The sequence below is a fragment of the Tamandua tetradactyla genome, chromosome 15 (assembly GCF_023851605.1).
Source record: "Tamandua tetradactyla isolate mTamTet1 chromosome 15, mTamTet1.pri, whole genome shotgun sequence".
Lineage (NCBI taxonomy): Eukaryota > Metazoa > Chordata > Mammalia > Pilosa > Myrmecophagidae > Tamandua > Tamandua tetradactyla.
In genome coordinates, this window is record NC_135341.1 from 27,431,022 (window position 1) to 27,451,071 (window position 20,050).

Sequence of the window (20,050 nt, forward strand, 5' to 3'; positions counted from 1 at the left end):
TATGAAGAACTAACAAAATAAATCCCCTTTTATTAAAAGCCAATCCATCTCTGGTGTGTTGCATTCCAGCAGCTATCAAACCAGAACACCTTGTAATATCTTTGTTTGGCTTCGGTATGAGGGTGATGTTGGCTTCATAGAATGAGTTAGGTAGCCTTCCCTCCTCTTCAATTTTTTTGAAGAGCTTGAGCGGGATTGGTACTAATTCTTTCTGGAATGTTTGGTAGAATTCACATTTGAAGCCATCTGGTCCTGGACTTTTTTTTATGGGACCTTCAGAATGATTCAATTTCTTTATTGTGATTGGTTTGCTGAAGTCGTCTATTACTCCTCAAGTCAATGTTGGTTGTTCATGCCTTTTTAGGAAATTGTCCATGTTCATTAGCATAATGTCCATTGTCTAGTTCATTAGCATAAAGTTGCTCATAGTATCCTCTCATTACCTCCTTCATTTCTGCGGGGTCAGTGATTATGTCTCCTCTTCCATGTCTGCGTTTATTTATTTGCATTCATTCTCTTCTTCTTTTTGTCAACATTGCTAAGGGCCCATCAATCTTACTGGTTTTCTCATAAAACCAACTTCTGTTTTTGTTGATTTTCTTGATTGCTTTTATGTTCTGAATTTCATTTATTTCTGCTCTAATCTTCATTATTTCTTTCCTTTTGCTTGCTTTGTGGTAAGTTTGCTGTTCTTTCTCTAGTCCTTCCAAGTGGACAGTTAATTTCTTGATTTTTGTTCTTCTTTTTTGATATAGGCACTTAGGGCAATTAATTTCCCTCTTAGCACTGCCTTTGCTGCATCCCATAAATTTTGTTATGTTGTGTCTTCATTTTCATTTGCCTCAAGATATGTACTGATTTCTCTTGTAATTTCTTCTTTGACCCACTGGTTGTTTAAGAGTGTGTTGTTGAGCCTCCACACATTTGTGGATTTTCTTGCCCTCTGCCTATTATTGACAGGAAAGGGGGTATAAAAGTTTCTTTTAAAAGCCTGACGTTTCCATTTTTCTGTTACAAATAATGCTGTAATGAACATTGTTTAAACATCGTACTAACATAACCTAGCAAACCTTAAGAGAAATATTCCTCACCATAAATTCCTGGTAGAATTTTTGGATCAAAGAGTACACACATCTTACGATTTGAGAGAGCAGTTAAATAAATTATCTTAAATGTATACAATGGGATGTAGTTCTTAAAACTCTTAAGTAGTAATATTCAAAGATGTTCACAATATACTACTAAATTGAAGAGTTGCTTAACAGTATAAGATCCCACCAAAATTTATAGACATTAGTATTTCTGAAAGAAAAATCCGTAAGAATATCCATCAAACTGACATTAATTAGTTCAACAAATTTGAAGATTATTTTTAAAATTACATAAGTAATGCATGAATAAATTAATGTCATAAAAATAGTAATACACAAACACTTGTTCGTGAATGTTCATAGTAGCTTTATTCATAATAGCCCCAAACTTCAAACAAACCAATGTCCATCAATTCATGAATAAATAAAACATTTGTGCTATATCCATTCAATGGAATACCCCTCAGCAATAAAAAAGGAACAAAGAACTGACACATGGATGAATCTCAAAATCATTATGCTAAGAAAATGAACACAGGCACAGAAGAATATATACTACATAATTCCATTTATATGATATTCTAGAAAAGGCAAAACTATAGTGACAACAGGGGTTGGTGGTAAGGCGAGGGGATGACTGGAAAGGTGGTTAAGGGAACTTTTGGGGGGTGATAAAAATGTTTTAAGTCGTGATTATGACAGTGGTTATACTGCTGTATACATTTGCCAAAATTCAATGAGTTATACACTCAGAATTTGTGGATTTTATTGCATGTAAATTATATTTCAATAAGCCTCACTGAAAAATAACTTACAGATAAAAGTTCTCCTTTGATTACAACTCCATAACTAGGTTCTCATTCTTTTTAACTCTTGATAGTATTCCATTGTATGGATATGCATGGTTTATTCACCCAGCCCACATCATTAAACCGTTTTCAATGAGTATTCAAAGCATGCCAAGATGAAGATATTGAAAAGAATTTTAAAAACCAGATCTGGTTCCTGCTTTCCTGGAGCTTTCAGACAAATGTGCATGTGTGTGTAAGTGTGTGCGTCAACAATAATGGTAAATGTAAAATCGTAACTGTGAAAAAAGGTTATGAAGCTTTGGGCCTGAATTGTAGAGAGTTTTTATTTAGTTAGGGAGATCAAGAATATTTTACAGTGGAGGTTAACTTTTAAACAGATCTGAAAGGCAGACAAGGGCTGGGGGAGGCTACTAATCCTAAACTGCAGAAACAGTGTAGAGCAGACATGTGGTAGGTGGCCAAGATTAAGCTAAGATATATAACTTATTTTGTAATCAGGAAATAATAATTTCATAAATATTTTTTTAAGTGAGGAGGCTTCCCACTTTCTCAATATAAGGAATAAACCATTCATGCTTGTATGAGAGACTAAAGGTACAAGGAAGAGAAGCCTTACTCATTGGGTTCTCTTAAAAGGCTGTAACAGTCGAAGCAGAAGTCTTGGAGCTCTAGTTGTGATACAGGCACAGGGATCGCCAGTACGAGTCCATTTAAAATAATTAGAGAACAGATTTCCAAGTTTGGTATGGCTTACAATTCCACAATTTCACATTCTGCTTTCTAGCTGCTCCAAGACACTGGAAACTAAACAGAGATATCAATATAATGATTATTATAATTCCTAACTTCTCTGTTATAATTCCTCTTTCTCCTTTGATTCTTCTCCCAATCTTGAGGAATAATTGGGGTATGTCCATTTTAACTTTTTCATGTTGAAAAGGGGATGTCGACATCCCCTTTCATGTTGACAATAGGGGATGGAAACTTGATGTTTTTGGAGAGACTGGCACCTCTGAGATTCAAGATTTATCTGACCTGGGAACCAGCTGAAGGTTTTAGGTTTCTGAAAAGTAAACTTGGGGCGTGAAACTTTTGTAGAATTTCAGATAGAGCCCCAGGTGTTCTTTAGGGTTAACAGGTATGGTTTTGGTTAGGTTCAGGCTTAGCTTTTAAAGCAAGTACCACAGCCTCTTCGCTTCCAGGTCGTTTTAAGTCACTGGATAACAGGGCGGGCCGTAACCCAGCTGCACAAACCTGGCCCCCTACGTGTGACGTGTATGGTCTTGGGACGCGGGAATTCTCCACGCACGCAGCGTTAAAGAGGAAGAGGAACTAAAGGCCCAAATAACTGAGGACCCTACCTGACCAACAATGCACCAAGCGCTCTTTCAAAAGCAAGGACTACAACCTCCAGAACACCACCAGCAGAGCGAAAAGACTCGCGTTGACTCGGATAGGAAGTGACAAAGCGAAGCATTGTGGGACTTCGTTCGTCTCCCTGTACGCATGCGTCTGCTGGCTACAGCCACTCTAGGAGCCACGTCCGGGAGACGGTAGCGGAGACGCACGTCAGCGTAACCGGCCAATCCCCTGCGTGCGCAGGCGCAGTAGTTTGGACAGCACCGGAAGAACAGGGGGATGGGGCGGCGGTGACGCGATTCTGTCCGCGTTGGAGGGGCCGGGCTGCCTCCGGAGTCGCCGCGGCCGCCGCGTGACGTGGCACAGCCGGACTTTTAACGCCAGAGCCGGAGCTGTCGCGCCAGTCGCCGAGCTGGTCCTCGCCTCACTAATTCCTGCCGGATTTTCGTCCGACGCGCCGGCCGGCGAGCCATTCCTGCTGCTCCCTTTCTTCGTCAGTTCTTTTTCTTCCTTCCCGCTCAGTTTGCCGGGAGCGTGAAAGGAGAAGGTCCGGGGACGCCGCAAGCCCCTTTGCTTCTGCTCATCCCAAGTGCCACCGCCGCCATGGGCCTCACCATCTCATCTCTCTTTTCCCGCCTCTTCGGCAAGAAACAGATGCGTATTTTGATGGGTAAGTGAGTGTCCGCGAGCCGAGACTGGGGTCAGAGTGGAGGCCGGGGGCCGCCTCCGGGCCTGTTTTTTCTTTCGCGGTCTGTAGTGGGGGAGGGGCCGCGGGCCGGGGGTCAGGAGGAATCCTTCAGGGGAACAATGGGGTGAAAGCTGGGCGGGCGCTCAGATCTGTCACTCGTAGAGGCCTGGACAGGGCCTGGGGCAACATTTCTTCCTTCTGGGCTTCCTTTCTCATTTATTGAGAGGTAGACAATATTGGGTGGGGATGTTGGGGAAGAGAACTCTCGGATCTCTCTGGGACTAGAAGACACTCGCGAGGCCCGGTACGAGGGTGTGGTCTGGCATTGGTTTTCTCCGGGTGTAGAAACGGTCAGGAGGGAGGCAGAGGAACTCCAGTCTTCCCTCCACCCTTGTCCCGCTCCGTACACACACTGCGTACTCCGGTGGTATGCGAGCGACCGGCCGCGGAGAGCCGGGAGCCGGCTGAGGCAGGAAGTGATCAGGCCCAGCGCGGTGGCGAGGGAGTAGGAGTACCCAAGGGTTCCGAGGAGTTCGGAGTCTTCGGTGCTCACTTCGCGTAACTTTGCGTTTGCGCTGTATTCCGCTTCATATTTTCTTCTTACGTTCATTCCATGGAAATTCACTTTGTTTCTTGTTTACTGTATTATGTTTACAGGTTTTTATACAGCTGGCTATGAGTTATTGCAAAAAAAACTTGCAAACTTAAAAAAATAAATTTTCAGTAATTAAGCTGAAGTTACTGATTAGTGGACATAATCATGACGTTTATTTTTATAGTAGTTTTGTTGAGTAAAAATCGCAAAGTTATTTTGAAATTATTTTAGAAAAACTTTTTTTAAATTGCTTTTCAGGGACGGTTTTTGCTTAGCTGAGGAAGAAGGGGCTGTCACTTGGGTGATGTAAGCAAGCCCTTCTAAGCAGTATTGTGAGTAGTCTCTACATCACAGCTAAGCTCGGTGGGTCGGAATAGCGCTTTTTTAAAAGGCTCCCCACTAAATTTCAGTTGAAACTCCTTGGTTCATTAGCTTGCTTTCCAGAAAGTGGGGGAAATAGTTTTATTTTCCAGGTCTTCTACCATGGAAAGTTTTCATAAGCAATATCTATAATATTTCAAGTGCAAGAGAATAAACATATAGTCTTTTTTTTTTAAAATTATTTATTCAGCTTCTGAATATATGAAACATTTTCTAGTGATTCATTCTCAAAACTAAATAACAGAGTTTTCTCTTTCAAAGTTTCTGAGGTTTCATTTACGAAGAGGGCAGAGAATCAGAAAGGCAAGCATATTTAAGCTTTTAAGTGGCTGAAAATTGGTAGTCTGAAAAGGGATCTGAAGTCAATGGGAGAACTTTGAACGATGATAAATGAATTTCCACCCTGTTTCTTAAATATATTAACCAGGAATACTACATGGTTTGAGTTCTTGAAAATGTCATATTGATCCTTTTACTTGTTTTATTGTAAATGAATTTCTATTTTTCATTTTCTTAGTCTTTCACAATGGCTAAACGTTTCAGGGGGAAAAGATAGAATTATGCCACAAGCACTTTTATTATATTTACTATGTTGGGGGGTTATTATATTTATTATGTTAGGGGACACCCCCACTCCTACCCAGAAGGGAAGGGGAAAAAGTATTTGACTTTGTCCATTTGTGCAGGGGGTAAAAGCATGATTTGGGCTTATACATTTTATGTCAGATGTTCTGTTACTCACATTTGCTCTTGTTATGTGCTTTAATTTGGGGATAATTACATTTCCTTGATAAAAAAAAGAAACTTCAGTCACAAGGTCAACTTTTATGTGACATATAAACATAAGAGGGATATGTGGGTGTATAGAGAAAGATTTCAAAGTTTGAAGATTGTCTGGTTTTATGAGGGATTTCCAGCATAAATAATGATACATCATTTTTTAAGTTGTCTATCCCTGCTGAAGTATTATAATTACCAGTTAATGTTTTTTTCCATGTAACAATAATGTCCTCTTAACAGGTACGTTTGCTTCCTTTTCCTTTCTAAGACTTAGATAAAATTCATGCCTTGAGTCAGTGACTTTTTCTGACTTTTACCATTTTAAAGTATATTAAAAGAAAACAGTGTCCAATTTGCCAAACCATTATGGAGGAGTTTTAAATTTTATTCCTATGGTCGCTCTCCCAAAAGTAATTTTTAAAAAAGTGTTTGAAGTTAAGTTTGTACTTCACAATGATAAAAAATGGGAAAAAACCCCAATATAATGTAATCAACATGCCATATGAGTTATTTGGCAGGAATTGTGTAGTAGTTATTTATTAGAGGATATTATCTAGGCAAATGATAATCATTGAACTTCCACATTCTTGCGTGTTGTTTGAGAACGTGAAGAATGTTGCTTTCTAGAAATTTGCTAGTACCGGTGTAGGTATAAATTGCCTTTTATGTGATTATGTTTTGGAGGGGGACCAGAGAGGTTCATGAGGAAGGATCCTCTCTTTGCCAATTTAAAAAATATTACCAGTGGGTGCACAGGTGGTTCAGTGGTAGAATGCTTCTCTTCCATGAGGGAGATCCGGGTTTGATTCCTGGACCATGCACCACCCCACCCCCCACCCCCACCCCCACCCCCAAAAATATTACCAGTAATTTAAGAGAGGCTTCAGGCTAAGGCATGGTGTTTGAAATGTTTTCCCCTAGTTTATCTTGTACATCCATCATTTATTATGTAATTTTTATGTATTTGTCCCTTATTCTAAAAATATATTCTTTTTTGTTAAATTTGGAAAGCAATGAAAAATCATAATTTCCTATAATTCCACCATTCTACCATTATTAATATTTTGATATATTTACTCTGTGTTTTGTTCTCCAGTATTGTAGGTATGATGTGGGTTTTGTTCTTTTGTGTTTTGTTCTTTTGGCTTAGCATGTTATGAGCATTCTCAGGTCGTTAAACATTAGTTGAAAGCATTTTCAGCCATTTAAGAAGGCCTTTCTGATGAGCAATTTGAATATAGGAAACAAGAGAAAAGGCAAAAATCTTGTAGCTATATTAGAAGTTAGAAGTTGAGAGATGGATTGCCGTCCTAACAGGTTAGTAGTACCTTCTTGGCATTTTTACAAGCTGTGGCTAGCAGAGATGTTGATAATTTGCTTCTAATACACTAAGCAAAGTGCAGATATTCCTGATACGTTGGGAAGAAGCAAAATCTAAGCTTATTATAATTTTTTCATATGCCTGATAGCTTCTTTCAGTTTGGATGTTCAGATATCTGGGAAATTAGATCATTAGAAAATTAAGATACAGTGTGTCCATTGCCATTAACACTGGTCAAATTTTAGGTCTGGTTAAGGAGTAATGATGCCAGTGTATCTCTTTGGTACAGCAACTTGTTTATGTGTGTGATGGGTGAGGAGGAGTTTCTGGACTGTACAGATTAGTCTTATCTTGGCTCATTGAAAATTGGTTATAGTTTCTTTTTGTGGAGAAATCTCATTGCCAAATATTGCACCCTTAAGGAAACACATATTTAAGAGATGGCTAAGGTAGCACAAAATTAAACCAGCATGTTTTTCTTTTTTGTATGTTGTATAGAGGGGTCACATTTCATTATTTTTCTATTTGAGTATCCTGTTATTGCAGCACCATTTCTTGAATTTTTGTTTGTTTGTTTTTTGGGAAGTGCATGGACCGGAAATCGAACCCGGGTCTCCCACATGGTAGGCGAGACCAGGCGAGAATTTTACCACTGAACTAGCCTTGCACACACACACCCCGCCAGTTTTTTTAATTGTGTTGACTTATGTAACATAAAATGGGCCACTTTAACCATTTTTCAAATGTACAATTTAGTGGCATTAATTACATTTACAGTATTGTGCTACTATCACCACAATCCATTACCAAAACTTTCATCACCCAAAACAAATTGTGTGCCCAGTAAGCAGTAACTTTTTCCCTTCCCACCAGTTTCTAGTAACCATTGATCTACTTTCTGTCTGTATGGATTTACTTATTCCAGACGTTTCATATAAGTGGAACGATAGACCAACATAATGAGACATATAACAAGCTTTAAGTCATAGTGGTATACATTTAAATTGGTGCCTCTTAAAGTTCAGAGTAAAAATTATCTTTTAAAAATTATTTTTTGCATTTATACAGCCTTAGTATAGTGAATACAACTGCAAAAGACATCTCTGATTTTAGAATCCTTTGTGATTATGAGCCTTTAAACTGCTGTCATTTTTATTTTAAAAATAACTTGCATGGATGCATTAAAAATTTTATGGTTGAGTTATTTTCTGAGCACTTCCCATTATTTTTTTAATGGAAATGAATATATAAAATGAAATCAAGCATCATTTCCAAATATATACATCAGGAATTGGAAGAAACCTGACATTTTAATCAAAGAAATCTGCCACTTGGGAAAGTTTTTTTCTTTTTTGTTTTTTAAATGAAAGTAATAAATGTCTTTGGGGGTAAATTCTAATAAAATAGAAGTAGATGAAAGGACAAAAGGATTGTCTTAATCCCTTTCCTCATAGTAATCACTTTTATCAGATTGATGCATATCTTTTCAAACTATTAACTATTCATACAAATATATGTAATAGTAAAAGAAATTGGATCACATATGTTTTCTACAACTTGCATGTTGTAATTTGTCCTGAATTTCTTCCATTCTTTGTGTTTTCACATTGTTTTAAATTGTGATATTGGGTCCAATTGACAGGCAGTGCCAGAGTAATCAAAACCTTAGTCATGTCTTTTTTTTCTAATCAACATCTCAGTTTTAATTCTTCTGACTTGGGCTTAATTGTATTTGGGCTTAGCCAAAGGTAGACACTGGTTTATTTAAAAATTTGATCAAACTCTCTATAGAGGAGGTCATATACTCTCAAGAGACTTAGTTTTGTAGAACTAGTAAAAGATCCCTGTTTGTTTTCCTCTTGGCATGTTTTCTCCCCCTTCGTTTTCTGTATTTTTAGTGAAGATCCTGGGCTTTGTGGTAGCTTCTTTTGTTATATAGCATATTTACCAGATTGTTTTTGACCTTTTTTGATACTGTTCCATAGTCAAAAATTAAACATTTAATATAATTCAGTTGATTTTTTTTTATGCCCATGAAAGAGGACTTGGGGTGGGCTACTTGCTCTTACTAGTAAGTGTAGTAGTATTTTGTAAAGAATAAACCTGAATCCCAATTTGAAGAAGTGGGAAGCAGTGTTTGATTAGAGGACGCAAGAATTAGATGGCATAAAAGGCTTAAGTCTTCAGAGAGATCCTACACCTACTCTTCATTAGGATACAGAGCACAAAGAAATTGTTAAAAGAGTTGGAGTCTGAATTGCCTGTAGTCTCAGTTCTGTTTTGTAGGAACAGAGAAGTTAAACTTACTTGCAAAGAAATGTGAATTAGATAAGTGAAATGATTTTAATTTTTTTTTTTTTTACTTAATAGCATTGGTTTCATGTGCCAAGTTGTGCTTTGATGTAAATATTTTGAAAGTGTTCCTGTTTAAATCAGTACTCAGTCCTGTTTTGAAATCTGTGACAGTATACATCCAGGCAACCAAATGTGATGTCCTTACAATGATGCATTCAGTGAGATTATTAGATATAGATTTTCCATTTATGAGGCCTTTAGCAAGCTATGTAGAAATGTGCAGGTTTTGAGAGATTGAGATACTTATAAGCATTTAATTTGCTCTCCTCTACCCTGTAATAATGAGGTCTGTTCTGTTTTGGATTTTTTTCACAAGCACATTTCTCCCTTAAATGTTTCTTAGCCTCAGAACATTACTTATTGGAGATGAGTATGATAGGGGTCTTCTTACAATCCAGTTAATCAGACCTTTTTCTCATTTCTATATATTTGATGTTGAGGTGGATTTAGGTAGGGGTGAAATTGGCCTCATCTTCCTTTATTATCATTATAAGAAGATTACTGCATGGTTATACTTTTTTTCCCCCTAGCATCAAGATCTTCTTACTCCTGATTTACTCTCTAAATAAAGGAAATTGAGTTCACTACTCTTCAGGTGATTTTTTTATGTGTTCTCTGATTCAACTTCTAATTTGTATTTTTTTTTTAAGGCAGTTCATAGAATTAAGAAGGACTTGAATTGGAATAGAGTTTAGATTATCTGATCCAGTTCCCTTATTCTATGACTTCATTTCTTTCACTTTTGTTCCCTAAAGTGACCTGCCTAAAGGTGCTCAGCTAGTTTGACTCAGCCAGACTGGAGCCTGAGTCATCCAGGTATCCTTTTCAGTACTGCAAACTATTTTTCTAGGTTTAAAAAGAAAAATGGAAATGTCTTCTGTAGGGAGTGTTGCCTTTGTAAATCATAAATGAATTAATTTTATTTCTAATTCATGTTTGTGCCTTGAGCAGTCAGCTTTTACTTTCAAATTTTATAAATTTGTTGTAAAATTATTTCTTGGTGTGTGCTTTGATCTGATTTAAACTCTAAAATGTCTGTTTCTCCTAGTTGGATTGGATGCTGCTGGCAAAACAACCATTCTTTATAAACTGAAGTTAGGGGAGATAGTCACCACCATTCCTACCATTGGTAAGAAACTTTGCAGATGATTTTGTATCATAATATACTGTAAAGTTGAAAAAACTTCTTTATGAAACTTTAAAAAATTTTATTTGGACTTTTAAAAAGCACTTATAGGGTGGGCCACAGTGGCTCAGCAGGCAGAGTTCTCACTTGCCATCCATGCTGGACACCCAGGTTCTATTCCTGGTGCCTGCCCGTGTAAACAAAACAAAACAAAAAAAAAAAGAAGCACTTAAAAAAATTTCTCATAAAGGGGTTTATTTTCTTAATGACATTTTTTTCTTTTTAGGTTTTAATGTGGAAACAGTAGAATATAAGAACATTTGTTTCACAGTATGGGATGTAGGTGGTCAAGATAAAATTAGGCCTCTCTGGAGGCATTACTTCCAGAATACCCAGGTAAGAAATGCTATACATTTTTATAATTTTTCTTCATGTTTTATACTATAAAGTTTATGTAAATGTATGGTGTTCACTTGGACGTCGGTGTTTTTACCATAAATGAGTTGACATTCTTCTTATCACTATTTCCATATTCTTCAGTGGACTCTCTCACTCATGCTTAAAAGCTAAATTACCTAGAGTGGAAGAGTTACCTGGCAATAATAGTAAGATTTTTGAAGATTGGATGGAGGTGGGGAGGGGTATGGTTCTGAAGAATGAATTATGTGTCTCATCAGTCATTCAGTTGATTTGATTCTTAGTTTAGAAATTAAGGTCTGTATAATTTTGTCATTGTAGTTTAAGGAGTGGAAGACAAGGGACAGGCCTTCATTTAGTCCAGTTAGGCTTTTACTTTATTAAATAACATTAAGGTAAATCTACTTTGTTGATTGTAAGATATTTTTAGATTATCATATATTGCATATAACTGGCATGGAAGAGACCTTGGAGATTCCGTAGATTAGGGGTTCTCAAACTTGGCTGCACATTAGAATCACCTGGGAGCTTTACAATTCCTAAGTCCAGATCATAGCTCCTCAGTCACTTAAATCAGAATCTTTGTAAGCCAGGCATCACTAGACTCAAACTTTCATGAACATATGAATCACCTGTGTATCTTGTTAAAATACAGATTTTTCATTCCGTACATTCTGGGTTAGGTCTGAGATTCTGCATGGTTCTCATGCTGCTGGTTCACAGACCTTACTTTGTAGCAAGAATCTAGTCTAGGTGTCTCAACAGTGGCACTGTTGACAGTTTTGACTGGATAATTCTTTGTTGGTGGTGGCTCTTTACATTGTAGGATATTTAGCAGCATCCCTATTCTTATTCATTGGATGCCAGTAGCAACCCGCACCCCCACCCAACCCATATCAAACAAACAAAATCTTGTTGTACATTGGTAGTTATCCCCTGGAAGGCAGAAGTGCCCTTTGGTTGAGAATCACTGCTTTAGTCTAACCCTCCTCTTTAATAGATAAGGTAACTAAAGCTTGGAATGACTAAGGCTGAAGAGCTGGTTCTTGTTCTACCTTTATTTCTGGCTACTTGGTCTCAACACTTCTGTCTTTCCCACCACACCGGGGATTTCTCATCAGTTTTTATTTACTTTTGATGTTGATAAAATACCTGTATTTTCAAGTTAAGTGTAATGTTACGAACACTTTATATGTTAAGATTTATAGATGTCGCCCTTGGTCTCCAACTTTAAAAACATGGTATATAAAGGGAGGTATAATGCCACCAGGTGGCAGTGAGTACCCCAGGTGAGTGGCTGGACCCACCAGGTTTGAGTTGTATGTCATGTTAAGTGAGTGGCATACTTTTTTATTTAAAAATTAATTTTTATTCTATTACCATATATAAAACCTAACATTTCCCCTTTTAATCACATTCTCTTTAAAAGTAACCCAGGTGATGGGGCACATTAAAGTAAGTCATAGACGTGTATTTCATTTAGGAAGTGTGCTTTTGAAGTAAAATTAGGTATTGTTCTAGTTTTCTAACTGTCAGAATGTAATATAGCAGAAACAGAACAGCTTTTAAAAGGGGGAATTTATTAAGTTACAAGTTTATAGTTCTAAGGCCATGACAGTGTCCCAATTAAAGCAAGTCTATAAAAATGTCCAAATTAAGGCATCCATAAGACGTTACCTTCACTCACAAAAGGCTGATGAAGTTCAGTGTTTCTCAACTGGAAAGGCATATGGCAAACATGATGACATCTGCTAGCTTTTTCTCCAGGCTTCTTGTTTCATGAAGCTTCCCCAGGAGCATATTTCTTCTTCATCTCCAAAGGTCTCTGGCTTTCATGGTTCTGAAGCGTTTTCCAAAACGGTTCCTTAAAGGATTCCAATAAACTAATCAAGACCCACCTGGAATGGGTGGAGTCACATCCCTCTAATCAAAGGTTGATACCCACAATTGGGCGAGTCATCTCTGTGGATATAATCTAATCAAATTTCCAACCTACAATGCTGAATAGGGATTAAAAGAAATGGTTGCCTCCCTGAGATAGATCAGGATTAAAACCTGGCTTTTCTAGGGTACGTAATCCTTTCAGTCTGGCATAGGTATAAAGTAAAATCTTGCTAATCCTTAACCCTTAAGCCTTATAATTCTTGACCAATAGTAACCCTGATCTTATCCCTTGACTTGTTTAGGATACTTTATAATTTAGACCTATTTCTGTTTTCTCAGGGCCACCTTAGAATTAAAAGCCCAAGTACTTCTTCCTTTTAATTTGCTTTTCCAGCATGCATGATCTAGCTATAATATTTTTTAAAAAACCCAAAACTAATTATAACCATTAACCCTGTTTGTTTTGATAGCCATTAACCCTGTTTATTTTATAAACAATCCAAGGCAGTGTTTCTTATAGTAAATTCCTCTTCCTTCATTAGATAATTCCAGTTATTTTGATGTTTAAATAAATAAGTAAACGTTTGACCTTTCTTGTAGCAGCTGGGCTTACCTAGAATCCTGTGTTAATTCTAGGCTATCCTAAGAGGAGAATGCTTAGAATTTATCCTAAAACAATCCTTCCTCTTAGTAATGTTACTTTGGGACTGATAGCAAGGTTTACATTTAAAACAATAAAAATGGAATGTTAGTAGTCAAGATAAAATTAGACCCCTATTAGACTCATTACCCCTTCTAGAAGAGTAGGTTCTAAAAAAACCCAGCTTTTGGAATGGGGGTGGGGGAGGGTATGGAAGGAAGAGGAGACATAACATTCATTAAATGCCTGTGATATCCCAAGAACAATCCTTTTTAGTCCTCTAACACTTAAAAGGTCTGTGGTCTTATTTTTGTTTTATAGAAGAGGAGATAGGCTTAAGGATTAGGTAATTTATATGACTAACATAGTGCAAGATTTGAATTTGGGTCTGTCTGTCTGTCTCCCATATCATATTGGTCTCTAAAGTTTCTTCAAAGGATAGGAAGTTTAAAATGATGATTTCCAACATAGATAAAGGAAATGGATCTGGAATTTGGTGGACCAAAAGAAATTAATGTTATTTAAATCACTGTAGCCTAAAATGAGTATTAGATGCCCCTGCTGAGAACAGCATCGTGGTAGTGCTGAACAGTAAATAGAAGGTAATGTAGGACCGCCCTTTGCCCACAATGGATTTTATTTAGTTATTTATATACATAAGTAATAGCACAAGGGAGCTTTTGATAAAAATATACTTTGGGGTTCAGGCTTGTTGGGAGGATAAAGTAATCATTTTAGTATAATAGCATTAGATTTTAACGAAGGTGTAAAATTAAATTGTCCTCCCTATCTAGCTGAAAATTTTATACTTTCTCATTTGGAAGTTTTTAGAAAACTCCTTAATCCAACCTAATTTCTTCTTGGTCCCATTTTTTTTTATGGTGTAGGATTCTAACATTTGTGAGTACTTCTAAGAATTGTTACTTCCTTTTTTGTGAAGAATTAATTAATTGAAATTAATTTTTTGATGAGAGGATCATATGATAGCCCATGACAAACTCTGGGATCTGTCCTGTAACTACCTGTTGAAAAGTGCTTTGAAAACTATTGCTTTTTTATTTCTTTGCTTGTATATATATTATACTGTACAATTAAGAAAGTTTTTTAAAAATGAATTTTTTGCTTAAGACTTTTATTCCTTAGTTCTAGAGCTGGCAGGCAAAATTCTGGAGCCAGGCTGTCTTTTCATTCCCTGATGAAGCATATAACAATTACTGTGCCCCTCTTCCCCTTTTTATACTTTTGCATATGAATAAGCAAATTCATGTTTCTTGAGGATCTGTGGTTTATTCTTTTTCCTTTCTGTGTTCCTTTTATTTGTGCTTTGAGAACAGTGACCAGTTGGGTAAGAATAAGATTTTTGAAGATTTGAAATGACATTACGTTAAAATGGCAAATAATGTACTCAAATCAGTTTTTTAGTGGGGCCCTTATTTCCTTTTTTTTTTTTTTAATGGAGACATTTTATTTTTAACATCTGTTCCTTGATAATCTTTTGCTGCCCCCATATTTATGTTTCATATATAATATGATCTTTAAATTTAACTGTTAAAGTTTATTGGAACAATTTTTTCCCCAGGGTCTTATTTTTGTGGTAGATAGCAATGATCGTGAAAGAATTCAAGAAGGAGCAGAAGAGCTACAGAAAATGGTAAGAATCAGTGGCTTGTACATTTTATCAATGATTAAATTACGTGGATGAATTTCTTGTAGAGCTAGAAAGGCCCTTGAGGAACTATCATCTATGGGATCTTAGTAATGCACCTAAAAATCTGTAGAGCTTTTTAAAAAACACATAGCTGTTTCAGGAATTTGGGAAGAAGCCCCACCTTGTCTTTAGAATGCTCCAGGAGTAATTTTGATGCATATCTCTGGTTGAGAATGCCAGATTTAATCTAGTCTTTTATTTTAGATACAAAAATTTGTAGTTTTGAAACTGTTGTGAGCTAGATCAAGTACCTTTTTCCAAGGTAATCAGTTTCAAGTCTCTCTGTGCTATGCCTATGTTTGTGATCAACCATAATAAAGAATTGCACCTGATGATTAGTAGCATTTTCTTTGACTGAATTTTGGCCTTGCCGTGTATCTAGTTAAGGTTTTCATGTTGCTAAAAATCTTGAGAAAAGTCGTTGAGGAACTTTGTCGTGGTTTCGAACTTTTAGCCATAAAATATTTATTAAAATGAAATTACCACAATCTAAATTTTAGAATACTTCAACACCTCAAAAAGAAACCTATACCCATTAGCAGTCATTCCCCATTCCCTTTCCTTCTCCTCCCTCCCTCTTATCCCTCAGCCCCCTGGCAGTTAGTAACTTTTCTGTCTCTATGGATTTGCCTGTTCTGGACATGTTGTATAAATCATAGAATTTATGATCTTTTGTGACTGGTTTCTTTCACGTAGCATCCTTTTTCAAGGCTCATCCATGTTGTTACCATGTAACAGTAAATCATTCTTCCCAACTTCTTTATTGCATTTTTCAAGTTGCCAGTGCCTTAATTGGTTGGATTCTTGGTCAGCTGATTGGAAAGGATACAAATCTGAAAAGAATCATCAACTGTAAATACTTTTACTGCTAAGTACCATAAGATCTTCCATAAGTACTTTATTCCCATATGTACTTCTTATCCTTGTCAATTCTTACCCTTAATGGATAATCAGGAAGGCTAAAGAACTATTTACCTCAGTGAAGTAGAAGATGGTTGGCTTGAGAGACAGTTGGGATTTAAAAATTGATGAGAGATTTTAAGTTGTAAGAGTATCTGAACTTTATGTTGGAATTAGGTTGATGTTTAATAATATATTGAATGTTGAATAAAGAGCACATGTAGGAAGATGATATTATATCCAGTTTGTTAAGTTACTGGATTCCATGGTGGTAGTTGTTAATGCCTTAGCTTTCATTTCCAGCTTCAGGAAGATGAGTTGCGAGATGCAGTGCTGCTGCTTTTTGCAAACAAACAGGATTTGCCAAATGCTATGGCCATCAGTGAAATGACAGATAAATTAGGTCTTCAGTCCCTTCGTAACAGAACAGTAAGTATTTGGATGTGTATATACATCTTAACTCTTAATTATTGGGATAATTTTTTAAGCTTAGTGTTCAATTTAAACATTATTAATTGTCCTATTTGAACAGATAATTTAAAAATATATAGTAATATACTCTCTTCTTATACAAAAACAGGCATTTCAGACTTTATTTCAAATTTTTATAAATGTGTTTAATCTTATTTACATTAACATATTCTCCATTTTTTTAACCTTTAATAATTATATCTCTTAAGACTCCAAAGATTTAAATGTCTGTAATTAGATGTTTGTTGACTTTATGCTTAAAATGTTTAGTATTGGTAAAGATGTGGAAAATGCACTGTAGGAGAATTGGAATATCATGTTTTTCTTTTTTTTTTTACGTGGGCAGGCACCAGGAATCGAACCCGGGTCCTCGGGCATGGCAGGCAAGCATTCTTACGTGCTGAGCCACCGTGGCCCACCCATGTTTTTCTTTTTAAGGATACAGTATTTGACAGCCATATTTTAGATATTGTTTAGTATTATTTGCATATTAATATTAAAACGTTTTTAGAGGCAGGACCTATCATAAGTTTCTAAGGCATTTTGAATATAAGATTATAAGAAATGATGTACTTTTTCTCAGAGCTTATTGTTTTAAATCAGTGATGAAAATATTGGTAAAACAATGATACACTGTATAATATACAAAGATGACATTACAAACTATTTGTGTGGCACGTAATAATCTTGCATTAACTTGTCAACAAGATAAATATTGTGCTGTTGCACTAAAACTGTGTAGACTGAGCTGTCCCAGGTGAATGAAACAATAGCATGATATACTGTCAGTGATCTTGTGATATTAAAGCAAGGTTTTTATTCTAAAGCAAAATAAAACTGTTCAGTTAAAAATATATAATCCCTTCAGGTATTTAAGTTGCTTTCATGGTACTTGTAGCTTTTTTTACAGTTACTGGAGATAAAGTACATTAACAATTTAAAAAGAGGAATTTGGGGAATGCATGAAATTACCTGAAAAGCTTGCTCCTAAAATTATCAACAATTCCCATTTTTCTACTTTGAACTTAGCCTTGTGGGAAACAAGGGTTTTAAGGACTCGGGGCGGGGGGGGCGGGGGTATCGACTCCTAATTTTCTCATGATTGTTTTCTTCAGTTTAAGTAGTTGGATAGTTGATTAAAAATCCACTGAGTCACTAGAAATAGCTTTTAATAGTTTTTTTGTGTGAGAAGTAGGAGGTATGAGAATACTCCCAGCTAAAGGGTAGATAATTTTGAGTGGCCCTACACTGTTAACTGAGATCATTAAATGCAAAATTAATCATTTGTTAGATATACTACTTTAATATGTTTACTCTTACTTATCCCTGCAGTTTTTATGTATTTTTAACATTTTCCCTGTATATTTATTGTAATTGGTGACTCAGTGGAATCCCTGTGCATTTGGGGAAACTATGTAATATTCTGATTAAGAAATATCAAATACTATGGTTATGCTAATCAAGCATTTTCTTGTTGCCTTTCTTTACAGTGGTATGTTCAAGCTACTTGTGCTACACAAGGAACTGGTCTGTATGAGGGACTGGACTGGCTGTCAAATGAGCTTTCAAAACGTTAAATGAAGCTGGATATTTCACCAAGGACATGTTTGATAGAATTGGTCTAGGCTTATTACAACAAAGTTAGTTTGCATCTTGGTTATTAAACAGTATCTGGGACTGGTTTGGGCAGAATATTACAGCATTTAAAACTTATTTTGTTGCCAATTGTTTACCAAGTGTAATGTTACTATTTAGCAGTATGCTTGGTTTCAAAGAAATTCTCCCTAACTTGGGAAAAAAGTCCCCCTTTAATTTTACTTCCCTTAAGCCTAAATGCCTGGACAGAGCTATTTGTGACATCTTTAAGTCCATTTTGGGGAATGCCTTTTGAGCCCACAATAAATGATGTTTTAAAGTAACCCCTTGCTACTTTACTGATAACTTTATCATTCCTGGGACAGTCTGCTGATTTAAAAATGTAGCATTCCATTTGTATTTATTTCTCTCCCTTGCCAAAAAGCTTTTCTAATACTGCTTGTGCCAGCCAGGGAAATATTCCAAAACACTATTCAGATCTCTTGCACTGAGGAACATTTTTTTTTTTCCTCCCACTATTGACTCCTGGCTTCCATCAGCCAAATTTACCTTGGTGTGGTTTGGAATCGATAGCTAATTAGTTCTGTGCTGGTTGCACACAGTTCATATTGAGATGGTTTTAAATACTCAACAGATTGTCTTCCTTTATATTTTATCTTTTTTATGTTGCATGTTGCTTTTGGTATCAGCCTGACTCTTTGCCCAGTATATGATAGTTCTGCTGATGTTTTGTTGTTTATTGGTGACCATATCTTCAAGTTAAGAGTTTTTGGGAAACTCAACAAAGTCAATAAGTTTGTTCATAATCCATTTGGAGTTATTCCTAATAAAATGATAAAATGTGTAATTGTGTGTGTTCTTTTAAGATATTTAAAATGGATTTCCATATTTAACAAAATTGATTTGTATATTTTACAGACTGAACAATTATACATATCACAGTGGATTTACTAATTGTTTAAATTGGAAATAAAATTTGGGTCTTCATCATGTATATAATAGTGGAGAGCAACTTTAAACCTATTTTCTCTTTGATAAGATACCATTTTGATGCTGTAAGTTTCTAAAGTCACATCAAGAGTAAAAAGCTGCAATAAAAGGAGCTGCCCAAAAAGCATGTATGCATGTGTTTGTTTCACAGCTAACATTAATTAAAAAAAAGTGCCATTTGCATGACAGAATTATAGATTGTTAGTGATGCTACTCTGCTACAAAGAACAGAGTTTATGTGGACATCTCTTTTAACTTCACAATTTTCAGAACTGCAATAGCAAGGTGAATGTGGCAAATTCTTTGTTAGAGAGCCCTTAAGGTAATAAAGGTATATTACCTACATTTATTAAGTTTTAAGTATTCAACTTGATAACCTTATGAGTAACTTAAGTTTTTAAGTCTAGTATTTTATATATTTTATAAACCTTGCTTTTTTAAAATTTATTTATGATATATAACCACATACACACACAAACATTCTTATCATATGATCATTCCTTTCTTGTTACATAATCAATAACTCACACTATCATCACATAGTTTATATTCATCATTTCTTAGAACATTTGCATCAATTCAGAAAAAGCAATAAAAAGAAAACAAATTCATACATAGCATACCCCTTACCCCTCCCCTTCACTGATCACCAGCATTTCAATCTACTAAATTTATTTTAACGTTTGTTCCCCCTATTATTTATTTATTTGTAACCCATATGTTTTACTTGTCCGTTAATAAGGTAGACAAAAGGAGCATCAGACAAGGCTCTCACAGCCATACACTGTGACAGCCATATCATCATACAATTATCTTCAAGAAACATGGCCACTGGAGCACTCCAGCCTCTTCATTACACCTTAACTAAACAGGTGATGTCTATTTAATGCATAAGAATAACCTCTAGGATAACGTCTCAACTCTGTTTGGAATCTC

At 36.0% G+C, this 20,050-nt stretch overlaps 2 protein-coding genes across 2 annotated transcripts; one reads left to right on the forward strand and one right to left on the reverse strand.

Moving 5' to 3' along the window:
* Positions 1–1,263: 1,263 nt before the first annotated feature.
* On the reverse strand, positions 1,264–4,857 carry LOC143657020 (uncharacterized). The gene is made up of 2 exons (XM_077128913.1): positions 3,265–4,857; positions 1,264–2,707 (listed from the first exon to the last, which is right to left on the reverse strand). Exon 1 carries the CDS (start codon positions 4,558–4,560, stop codon positions 4,045–4,047), a length of 516 nt encoding a protein of 171 aa, XP_076985028.1. The 5' UTR covers positions 4,561–4,857; the 3' UTR covers positions 1,264–2,707; positions 3,265–4,044.
* Positions 3,535–18,971, forward strand: ARF4 (ARF GTPase 4). The gene is made up of 6 exons (XM_077128912.1): positions 3,535–3,932; positions 10,431–10,511; positions 10,795–10,904; positions 15,029–15,100; positions 16,361–16,486; positions 18,019–18,971. Exons 1-6 carry the CDS (start codon positions 3,866–3,868, stop codon positions 18,103–18,105), a joined length of 543 nt encoding a protein of 180 aa, XP_076985027.1. The 5' UTR covers positions 3,535–3,865; the 3' UTR covers positions 18,106–18,971.
* The last annotated feature ends 1,079 nt before the right edge of the window (positions 18,972–20,050 follow it).

Excerpts from the sequence above, each read along its gene's own strand:
- ARF4 (XM_077128912.1), top strand. The coding sequence starts at position 3,866 with ATGGGCCTCACCATCTCATCTCTCTTTTCCCGCCTCTTCGGCAAGAAA. Across the intron at positions 10,512-10,794 it reads CACCACCATTCCTACCATTG|GTTTTAATGTGGAAACAGTA; the intron begins GTAAGAAACTTT and ends TTTTCTTTTTAG. Across the intron at positions 10,905-15,028 it reads ATTACTTCCAGAATACCCAG|GGTCTTATTTTTGTGGTAGA; the intron begins GTAAGAAATGCT and ends TTTTTTCCCCAG.
- LOC143657020 (XM_077128913.1), bottom strand. The coding sequence starts at position 4,560 with ATGAACGTAAGAAGAAAATATGAAGCGGAATACAGCGCAAACGCAAAG.